Source organism: Xenia sp. Carnegie-2017, unplaced genomic scaffold, assembly GCF_021976095.1.
Source record: "Xenia sp. Carnegie-2017 unplaced genomic scaffold, XeniaSp_v1 HiC_scaffold_21, whole genome shotgun sequence".
Classification (NCBI taxonomy): Eukaryota; Metazoa; Cnidaria; class Anthozoa; order Malacalcyonacea; family Xeniidae; genus Xenia; species Xenia sp. Carnegie-2017.
In genome coordinates, this window is record NW_025813484.1 from 3885096 (window position 1) to 3896781 (window position 11686).

Here is an 11686-nt window from a genome sequence, read left to right on the forward strand (position 1 = left end):
ATGGGGAAAACCTGCTTAAATTGTCAACCGGGTCAATATCAACCTAAAGAAGGAGGGAAAACCTGTTTAAACTGTCAGGCAGGTCACTATCAACCTAAAGAAGGTGGTATCAACTGCACAGCTTGTCAACCAGGTCAATATCAATCTAAAGAAGCTGGAAAAACATGCTTGAAATGTCAACCAGGTGAATATCAACCCAAGGAAGGAGGGAAAGCTTGTTTGAAGTGTCCACCTGGCAAATATCAACCTAAAGAAGAAGGAAGTAGTTGCTTAAGCTGTCAACCAGGCAAATATCAACCAAGCAAAAGCGGAAAAATCTGTTTGAGTTGTCAACCTGGTACACACCAACCTAAAGAAGCAGGGACAACTTGTCTAAACTGTCAACCCGGTCAATATCAACCTAAAGAAGGAGGGGCAAACTGCTTAACCTGTCAACCAGGTAGTTATCAACCTAAGGAAAGGGAAACAACTTGTTTAAATTGTAAACCAGGTCAATATCAACCAAAGGAAGGAGGGACAACCTGTTTAGACTGTCAACCAGGTCAATATCAACCTAAAGAAGGAGGAACAACCTGCTTAGGTTGCCAACCAGGTAGCTATCAACCAAAGGAAGGAGGGGCAACCTGTTTAAACTGTCAACCAGGTCAATATCAACCTAAAAACGAGGGACAACCTGTTTAGACTGTCAACCAGGTCAATATCAACCTAGGGGACGAGGGACAACCTGTTTATACTGTCAACCAGGTGAATATCAACCAAAGGAAGGAGGGAAAGCTTGTTTAAACTGTCCACCTGGAAAATATCAATCTAACAAAGGAGGGAAAACCTGTTCAAGCTGTCAACCAGGCAAATACCAACCCAACAAAGGAGGGAAAACCTGTTTGAGCTGTCAACCAGGGGAATACCAACCCAACAAAGGTGAGACAACATGTTTAAGCTGTAAACAAGGGGAATATCAACCCAAAAAAAATGGGACAACATGTTTAAGCTGTCAACCAGGTGAATATCAGCCTAAGCAAGCAGGGAAAACATGTTTAAGCTGTCAACCAGGTGAATATCAACCAAAGCAAGCAGGGAAAACATGCTTAAGCTGTCGACCAGGGGAGTATCAACCAAGCAATAAAGGGAAAACTTGTTTAAGCTGTCAACCGGGAGAATATCAACCGAATAAGGGAGGAAAAGTTTGTTTAAAGTGTCCGTCAGGTGAATATCAACCACATGAAGGTGGGAAAGCCTGTCTAACATGTCAACCAGGTGAATATCAACCAAAGCAAGGAGGAAAAACTTGTTTAAGCTGTCAACCAGGGCAGTATCAACCGAATGAAGGGAAAACGACTTGCTTGAGCTGTCAACCGGGGGAATATCAACCGAAGGAGCAAGGAAAAACTTGTTTAAGTTGTCAACCTGGCGAATATCAACCAAAGGAAAAAGGAAATGTCTGTTTAAGTTGTCAACCGGGCAACTACTCAAGGTGCGATGTTATTTCATTTTAAAAAGTTTTACATGTACCAGAGTATTGATAGTATAAGCAAATTTTTTATTTTCAGTCAAACACACAGTGTCCGATGTACCCCTTGTCATCCCGGTACATACAGCAATGTCTCTCACTCAGCATCATGTACCTCATGTCCGAAAGGTAGATTTTTTGCTTTCGTGGTGTATTGTGAATATTTTTTTAAAGTGTGAATATTCTTTATTTCCTCTAGGTTTTTACCAACCCCACAGCGGTTCTTCCTCGTGCTCTCCTTGCCCTGCCGGACAGTTTTCTGGGTATTTTTTGTCGTCTTTGTGGAATTTGATTCAAACTGGAGTATATGATGAATTTTCCTTAATTTGCCGTTTGTTTCAGAGCGCTTAAAAGTAAACAATGTCAGTTGTGTTCGCCCGGGACATATACCAATGGAACTGGCTCTGCTTTATGCAACGACTGTTTGGCGGGTGTGAAACATCGTTTTCAACTTTAACTTTTAAGCATTTGGTGATCATGAATGACGAAATTTGTTTTCTTCGATAGGCTCGTACCAACCATTCAATGGTAGCAAGTCGTGCTTCGAGTGTCCCGCTGGTCATTTCTCAAGGTGCACGGTTTTAATTGCATTTAACGATTCGATATTCAGCTTGCTTTTTCTAACTATTCAATATGCATGTGACTAGCGGTAGCAAAAATGTAAAGTGTTCCAAGTGTTCTCCGGGAACGTGCGCTTCGAACAAAGGCTCGCCATCTTGCACAAGTTGTAAACCAGGTGGTTACCAATGTCGTCTCCGTTCGTTTTTACCGATCGTCCTTGATGACGTCGTTACAAATTTTTTAGGGACGTACCAATCCAGAGATGGGGCTCGAGTCTGCTTATCCTGCCCCATAGGACACTTCTCAAGGTAAACATCTCTAAAATGTATTATCAAAAGTGTGACATGTATATGAGATCCGTGATGGATCCAGGATGACTTTGTAAAGGTGGGAGGGGGGCTTTAGTTTTTGTAAGATGTCTTGCTGTTAAGTCAAGTTTGGATTAGATTTCGGTGGATCCTTTGTGGGTGTCGTTATGTCATTCACATGTTAGACTTTTTGTTGGTTTAACTTGAGACCCTGGAAAATGTGTAGTTTGACAGTTGTTTTAGCTATATTTCGTATGGAAACTTGCACCCGTTTTGCAACCCTTCTAGCCGAGGCTAGGGGGTGCGCACCCCCCCCCCGCCCTAAATCCATCACTGTTTAAAATAAACTAAAATTTTCTCGAATTTCTTTGATCAGTCTTAAAAAAAGTACAAAGTGCGACGAGTGTTCTCCGGGAACTGCGTCTGGTAAAGAAGGAGCGGTGACTTGTATTGATTGCGAACCAGGTAATCATAATACTGTCACGATATTATTGTATGCAATGTTGGTACAATCTCGAATGTGATCCGCCGAGACTGATGATTCTCAATGTCTTGCCACCCGCGAAGCATTGAGAACAATCTGTTGATGACGTAATTTTTCAAACTGTCTGAGATGACGTGATTTTTAACGTGACAAGTGAAAACACGAAAGTGGCGAAATCTTCCTGGTGATTTGCAAGCGTTTCACAAACGAATTTCACTCGAATTATAGAGACTAGAGGTGTAAAATATACGAAAAGAGCTACACTCTCAGTTGTGATATTTTCCAGATTATTTTATGTCAAAGCACGTAAAGCTTTTAATAATATGGCTTCCGTGTCAAACAGTGTAAAGGCTTCTGCATTTACGTATGTTTAATAAAACAATTAGTGAATTCGGCATTCGCGCGATAAAAATAATTATTCGTAAGTCTGGTATGAACGAGTCTCGTAACCATGCTCCAACTGCTCCAACAACTGTATATTTAGGTTATTATCAACCTGCAAGAGCTTCGAACACCTGTTTGCCATGTGGTCCCGGATCTAAATCTAGGTACGTAACTTGTTCGTGTTTTCGCAAAGCTCTCAAACTTTGTAACCGCTAATTTTGTTCCCGTATTAAATTGTAGTGTAAATAGGAGTACAAGTTGTCGGAAGTGTTCGCCGGGCACGTCTGCCAACAATTCCGCCATGTCCCAATGCACTCCGTGTAGTTCAGGTTGCTTAGATCGCATACTGTTGTCCGATATTTGTGTTGAACGAATTAGGAGTCTGAAAGATTTTTCGATTATTTCCGAAAGGTTATTACCAACCCGCCGAAGGATCCGTCGAATGTTTGGCCTGTGAACCTGGTTATTTTTCAAGGTACACCTTAATTGTTGCCGTGTCTTTCTGTCTTCATGAAATGAACTTTCAACTAACATCATTTACAGTGAGAAGAAAAGTACAATTTGTGAAGCTTGTTCTCCCGGTACCTATGCCAATGTACGGGCATCGTCCCACTGCCCAAAGTGTCCTAAAGGTAGTAGCATCTTTCACTTCTGCAGCTTGAAGGTGGCTTTCGGCACTGTGTCATCAACTTCTAGGCCCCGAAAAGTCCGTTAGGGTTAAACTGTTCACCCGTCCAATATATTGCAAATGTTCTCAAAATCAATTTCACTTTCTAAGGGCCTGTTCATATGAGCCGGGTTGGCCCGCTTTATCGGGCTAGCCTGACAGTAGCGAGATCTCGCCGCTTTTAGTATATGCATATAATTTCAAATTTCGATTCATATGAGAGATGGGCTGGCCCGGCTCACATGAACTGGCCCTTAGATAGTAAAATTGACTTTGAGGACATTTGCAATATATTGGATGGATGGACAGTTTAATCTTTATGGACTTTGTATTTGTCGGCCCGCCTCATGTGAATCAAATAATAAATTGGCCCGCCAAAACGAGCAAGCCCGGCTCATATGAGCACGCCCTAAAGAAGAACAGGCCCTCATTTCTCTGACCCTGATGTTTGCACTTTAACTTATGTATAAGGCTTCTCTTCGCCTCGAGGTCAAGACAGGATTTTGATTTCTCTTAGGGCATTTCAATCCTGCTTTTAATGCGAGTGAATGCAGATCGTGTCCCGCCGGTTACTTCCAGGATGGTGAGGGACAATTGTCTTGTAAATCGTGTCAAGTTGGCAACTTTTGCGCGTACGTAACGAAAGACAACTCAACAAAGCGTTTTCCCATACAAACGGCCGTTGTTTGTGGAAAACCTATTTTAGTAAAACTTATTTTGTTTAGATCGAATGGTTGCACGGAGTGCTTACTATGTCCTCCCGGCTCTGACACTCGCGCGAAATCTGGTTGTAAAGTTTGCGAACTATGTTATTCCGGTAAGATACAGTAAAATGTTTGTAAATGTAGATTGTTCGCGTTGTAGAGTACCGAAGATTGTTCTTGGTAATTTGATCTACACGAATGTACACCTCGATCTCGCATCGACGATATACATCCACAAACACGTGTTTTAAAATACAGCAACTTAAGTTAAAACAATGTGAGTTCCATTTTCTGTTACTGCCATTGCTAATTTAGGTTTTTACAAACCGGATGGAAAAGTGTCGTGCCTGCCGTGTCGCAGTGGTTACTATCAAGTATATCGGGGAATGTCGGAATGTTACGAATGTCCTCGAGGATTTTACTGTCCCGTAAGTTAAGCTTCGTGCATTAAACTGTAACAGTTACGGTGTGTAGCTCTCTATATCTTCAATGGGAGTTTAGTAGGGGTAGGTTAGGTTTGAGTTTACCTGGTAAAAAGTGCATCGGGATCAACGTGGCCAAACATACATTTGGTCTGATAAGCTTTGACTCCCCTCCTGCTTCATATGGTTACAAAGTTCAGAACAGAAGGGAGTGTTTAAGCTCATCCGACCAAATCTGGTAAAAAAGGTGCATAAATGGTCACAATGATTGGGACTGTAAATTTTGTAAATTGCATGACGCCTGTTTCAAACTAAAACATAGTAGTACATCGCTGCTCCCGAAAACTTGAAACTGTTATTCTTTCTACTATTTCTATTAGTAAGAACACCCCCTCCCCTCTCCACTAAGATTTGTGACCGAACTCCTTATGTTTGTAGAGATGTAGATCGTCCAGGTTAGTAGAGTCTTTAGAAGGACCGTTTGTGTTGATATTGGCTGACTTTTTTGACAACCTTAGCTGTAATCGTCTTATGAGTCAACCTGAGAAGTACTGTTTGTGTAGATGTTGACTGACGTTTAGACAACCTTAGCGGTAGTCATCTTCAGAGTCAACCTGAGAAGGACTGTTTGTGTAGATGTTGACTGACGTTTAGACAACCTTAGCGGTAGTCATCTTCAGAGTCAACCTGAGAAGGACTGTTTGTGTAGATGCTGACTGACGTTTAGACAACCTTAGCGGTAGTCATCTTCAGAGTCAACCTGAGAAGGACTGTTTGTGTAGATGTTGACTGACGTTTAGACAACCTTAGCGGTAGTCATCTTCAGAGTCAACCTGAGAAGGACTGTTTGTGTAGATGTTGACTGACGTTTAGACAACCTTAGCGGTAGTCATCTTCAGAGTCAACCTGAGAAGGACTGTTTGTGTAGATGTTGACTGACGTTTAGACAACCTTAGCGGTAGTCATCTTCAGAGTCAACCTGAGAAGGACTGTTTGTGTAGATGTTGACTGACGTTTAGACAACCTTAGCGGTAGTCATCTTCAGAGTCAACCTGAGAAGGACTGTTTGTGTAGATGTTGACTGACGTTTAGACAACCTTAGCGGTAGTCATCTTCAGAGTCAACCTGAGAAGGACTGTTTATGTAGATGTTGACTGACGTTTAGACAACCTTAGCGGTAGTCATCTTCAGAGTCAACCTGAGAAGGACTGTTTGTGTAGATGTTGACTGACGTTTAGACAACCTTAGCGGTAGTCATCTTCAGAGTCAACCTGAGAATGACCGTTTGTGTTGATGTTGTCTGACGTTTCGAGAACTTTAGAGGTAGTCATCTGCAGAGTCCAATGTGTAGTAAACGTCAGGTTTGGCCATATTTACTGAAATTAACTCGTCACTTACTCTGAAGATGACTACCGCTAAGTTTGTGAAAACATCGGTCACCACCAACATTAACAGTCCTTCTCGGGACTTTACCGACCCAGACGATCTACATCCAGTAGCGCAGCCGGCCCCTCAAGTTTTGCTCGTGCTTTGTAAATTTCAGATCATTAGCATTATTCATTTCTTTAGAAATGTGTTGTTTTTACGGTGAGCGAACACCTAAATATGTACAAAGCTCGACCAGACTTGCGGAGTGGCTACATCACTGCCTCTACACCTAAATATTTACATAGCACGACCAAACTTGCGGGCTGGCTACATCACTGACTCTACACCTAAATATTTACATAGCACCAAACTTGCGAAATGGCTGTTTCACGGTGAGCTACACCTAAATATTTACATATCACGACCAAACTTGCGGGCTGGCTACGCCACTGCCTCTACACCTAAATATTTACATAGCATGAACAAACTTGCGGGCTGGCTACATCACTGACTCTACACCTAAATATTTACATAGCACGACCAAACTTGCGGGCTGGCTACATCACTGCCTCTACACCTAAATATTTGCATAGCATGAACAAACTTGCGGGCTGGCTACATCACTGCCTCTACACCTAAATATTTACATAGCATGAACAAGCTTGCGGGCTGGCTACATCACTGCCCCTACACCTAAATATTTACATAGCATGAACAAGCTTGCGGGTTGGCTACATCACTGCCTCTACACCTAAGTATTTACAAGACACGACCAAACTTGCGGGCTGGCTACGCCACTGCCTCTACATCTAAATATTTACAAAGCACGACCAAACTTGCGGGCTGGCTACGCCACTGCCTCTACACCTAAATATTTACAAAGCACGACCAAACTTGCGGGCTGGCTACGCCACTGCCTCTACACCTAAATATTTACAAAGCACGACCAAACTTGCGGCTGGCTACATCACTGCCTACATGTACAAACATGTAACGATACTCTCGCGGGCTCAAACCATTTACTTTATGAAGTCTTTGAAGTGATGGCTTGCTCTCCATTGGCATTTACAGTACGCTAACCAGGAGCCAGTGCCGTGTTCTTATGACGAACCATGTCCTGCTGGTAGTGTACAACCCGGTAATCCTTGTCCTGCATTATACGAAAGAAATGATAAGGTAGGCAAGTTTTTATTTTATGACATAAATGGTCATCGTTGCTTTTCTCGTTCAACGCTCTGTGGTACAATTATCAATTTGAATTATAAAATCACAGTAATGGAACCTGTGCGCTGATTGGTATGCAGCTGAGGCTGCATTAGCCTATGTGAAACGGATTTTAGCTCGATCAATGAAATCAATGAAAGAGAATTTGCAATTCGATTATGAATACATGTTAAAGGAAAAATTGAAACTTTTGTTTTTAATTGTCTGTTTTCCTTTAGTGTTATTTTAGAAAAGAAATAAAAGGTGTTCTTCGTGACCGAACTTGGCCTTCGGTCTTAAGGCCAATTTATACTTCATACGACATGTGTCGCGCGACACTCTGGCTTGTGCAATCTATGGGCACGCGCCATCCGACAATCAAATAAAGCATTTATAGTAAACGCGACAACCCATGCGACAACCGCGCGAAATCTGCATACAAATTAAAAATTATGTTGACATTTACATCAAGTAATGCATTGGCAGCACTGTTAATATTCTTTGTGAATCAAATGAATTCATTTCTGCTAAAATGCTAGACAACCACGACAGGCTAATGACAATAGCAGGTATAATTTTTCCGCCAGGATTACCACTCTTCGATTTCAAACGCTTTTTGGCTTTCGTAAATCGGTCCCGTATTTTCTTCCATTTTTGTCTGCAAACAGCATCATTTGTTTCGAGCTTTTCGGCGATTTCCTTCCATGAATTCGTAGTATTTTGTAGGTCTTTATAATCCCTTCTAGACGAGTCTTATATATGAGGGTATTTCCTAACTTCTTCCGCTAATCTTCCTTCGAATCCATCCATGATTTAATATTTTTCCATATTTGTGATGAACATATGCTGAGACTACGGTGGCTCACAAGGGCCACCACACAAAATAAAAATATTAATACACACACAAAATAAAAATACACACGCAAAATACATTATACACACACAAAATAAAAATACACACGCAAAATAAAAATACACACACAAAATAAAAATACACACACAAAATATGATTGCGGGCGCTTGCAGTGTCGGCTTACTCGGAATTGCTCGTAATTGATCGTTTTTGTTTTCAAAGTTCTAATGGTTCCAACTTCCAGAGTACATAACAAAATTCACTGATTTCACTGTGATCAATTATTTCAAAGTTGCTTACGATATTGCTCCCCGTATTCTGGTTAAAATTAAGGTTAATGTGTTGTCCTTTGAAAGGACATTATTGGTCTAGCCTGTCCTGTACCAGTTATAAACAGCTTTGGGGTACTTGAAGTTGAAGTTAACGGACTAGCAGAGCTCGAAGGGCAACTGCTTGAAGAGACGCTACTCGTCATTGATGCTTCAGAACATTTTGGCAAAGAAGTTAATCTTCCCAAACGCACACCGCATTTGTGACAAAAAGAAGCTTCGTCAAGTGATTGTGCACCACAGTTGGCACAAAACATAATTATGCCAGGATTATGCAAGAGCTTGCTTTCGATTCCTTTCCAAATGTAATTTCAAATGTTTCGCAGTTGAAACAGTTAAATACGACGACAAGTCGACCACATGTTAAAATCACAATTAGTGAATTACACATATCTGATTACAAACTGATAATACGATAGTCAGACCATCCGACACTGCAAGCGCCCGCAATCATATTTTGTGTGTATTTTTATTTTGTGTGTGTATTTTTATTTTGCGTGTGTATTTTTATTTTGTGTGTGTATAATGTATTTTGCGTGTGTATTTTTATTTTGTGTGTGTATAATGTATTTTGTGTGTGTATAATGTATTTTGTGTGTGTATTTTTATTTTGTGTGTGTATAATGTATTTTGTGTGTGTATTAATATTTTTATTTTGTGTGGTGGCCCTTGTGAGCCACCGTAGAGACAAACACAAATGACTAACCACGTGTTATTAGATAGCCAATTATCTTGCGCGACAATCCGACAAAATGTCTGCGACGTTACAACTTTTTGCGAGGCGCACGTGTGCGACAATACGGTGAAATTACGTCAAATGTTACTTCCGTTTTGGTGATATGACGTCATATTCCTCATGCGACATGGCGCGCGACACTTGTCGCATGAAGTATAAATTAGCCTTTAGGCTTGCACTGATCACAACTTGAGTTCTCCCAAAAGTCTCCTCGGTTTGCATAAGACTGTGCAAACATCTTTTATTTCTTAAATGATTCGATTTTGATAATTTCATCGAGAATACGATCTGTACCGATCCATGTTGATCCATTTTGACATTTTTTGGTGTATTTTGTTTAGTCTTGTTATCCTGGCGTGTTTTTAATCATTCTCATCACGGCAGGTGCCATAGTAGGAATTGCAACCTCTTTGTACTTCGTAAAGCGAGCCAGAGAAAGGAGGTGAATGATTTACATGAAAATTTTCCGTCGGCTTCTTTGCTAAAGCATTGCTTCCACGTTGTAGATTGTGCTTACTGTGGAAACGAATGATTGCGAACGACAGAAACAGACTGTTGACCAATGAACCCAGTTACGCGGGATGGTGATTTTTGTGGTCAGTGATTGCATGTCGACCACAAACGCTATGGCAATTTGTGGGTACATCATTGGGGTACATCGAAGTTTGTGTGGCGACAGTTTGAATTAATTTTCGGCAGTTCACAAATCACGCTATATACCTACGATAATTCTGGTTAACAACGGTTGGGACGTCGACCAAAAACGCAATAGTTATTTGTAGGTACATTGAAGGTTGATTGGTGACCGTTAAGATCATTTTTCTGCAATTCACAAATCACACACTTATTTAAAAAATGAGGAAATTTGTACGGGAAGATGTAATGGAACTCGAATTTTTACGCATTTGCTTGAAAATTAAAACTGCAAAAAAACAAAAATCCCTAAAATGATAATCACTTCCAATTTTTGACTTCCAATATATTAAGCTCGCAACCAATGCGAAGAAAGTGCTCCATGCCATATGTTTAGAGCAAGAGAAAGAAGGAATGCGGAAGAAGTGAAAAATTGTGTATGACTCCCGTGGCATTTTCGTTTATTGTGAAAGAAGGCTCAACAGTTAGTTCAACTAACATGGGAAAAATAAAAAGCTACAGACGGCCCAAAAAATCACTTTAATAGTTTAGGCAAATGAGAACTCTCTCCCATTCCATCGTAACAGACCGTGCGCCGCAATTTATCGTTTGCTTAAACTATTTTAGTGATTTTTGGGCCGCCTATGAAAAAACCTGTAATTTCGGGAATATTCCCGATACATTGGCGAAACTTCGCGCCATTTATCCACCAGAATCAAGGAACATACCACAACAGACAAAAACTCTCATATCTACCGACACTTTCTTAAATCTCACTCATGTAAAACCAACTATTCACCCTCTTGCTTCAAAATCATCGACACTGCCGACACCTCATTCACCCTTAAAATCAAAGAAGCACTCCACATTAACTAAACTAACCCTGACCTCAAGTTTTTAAATTCAATACAATATTTAGTTTATAATACGCTCGGACGCTCCCCATTAATTTATCTTATTTTCTTTCTATTGTTGTAATTTATGTATCATATTACTTTTATGAAAACCTTGTATCAACAACTGAAAACATAACTACATAATCGTATGTATCCTATTATGTTTCATTGATGCCAGTGCATGTCCACCCCACAGATCTAATAATACACTAGATAGTGCAACGGCTTACATTTCATAAGTGGTGGTTGAAGCCGGGCAAATTTACTTCCGGAGCCCCAAAGTAGTGAGAATCAATATGGCGTTGTATTAGAAAATATCTGGTCAATGCTGATATCTTGCAATTACTTGCAAGTCACGACTGTTTCATAAACTGGTTTACTCTATTAATGAAAAAAATCAATGTGACCATAGTTTTTCAAGAAAAAGATAGCAGAATACGCCAATACATCGCCGTAAAATTGATTTCAAGTGTAGCTCGATTTGAAAGCATCAGGAGCGACGAAGGCTTAAGATACTGGAATTTGCACATCTAAATATCGTATCACAGCACAATCTGCCACAAAATGTTCAATCGAACGTCGTAGAATTATCTTCCGATATTTATTGTTAAGTAAAACGAGTTGGAGATAA

General features: G+C 40.6%; 1 protein-coding gene across 1 annotated transcript; it reads left to right on the forward strand.

The window, feature by feature from the left end:
• Nucleotides 1-10465, forward strand: LOC124444546 (proprotein convertase subtilisin/kexin type 5-like). Its single transcript, XM_046995168.1, has 19 exons — nt 1-592; nt 658-1471; nt 1548-1636; nt 1707-1770; nt 1850-1938; nt 2015-2078; nt 2155-2243; nt 2313-2376; nt 2753-2841; nt 3345-3408; nt 3485-3573; nt 3656-3719; nt 3788-3876; nt 4429-4543; nt 4637-4728; nt 4931-5043; nt 7477-7581; nt 9868-9968; nt 10033-10465. Exons 1-19 carry the CDS (start codon nt 1-3, stop codon nt 10112-10114), a joined length of 2868 nt encoding a protein of 955 aa, XP_046851124.1. The 3' UTR covers nt 10115-10465.
• The last annotated feature ends 1221 nt before the right edge of the window (nt 10466-11686 follow it).

What these genes read in the sequence shown, in the direction of transcription:
- LOC124444546 (XM_046995168.1), top strand. Translation starts at nt 1, where the DNA reads ATGGGGAAAACCTGCTTAAATTGTCAACCGGGTCAATATCAACCTAAA. An exon ending in TTGTATTGATTGCGAACCAG is followed by an intron (nt 2,842 to 3,344) that starts GTAATCATAATA and finishes CTGTATATTTAG; the next exon opens with GTTATTATCAACCTGCAAGA. An exon ending in AAGCGAGCCAGAGAAAGGAG is followed by an intron (nt 9,969 to 10,032) that starts GTGAATGATTTA and finishes TCCACGTTGTAG; the next exon opens with ATTGTGCTTACTGTGGAAAC.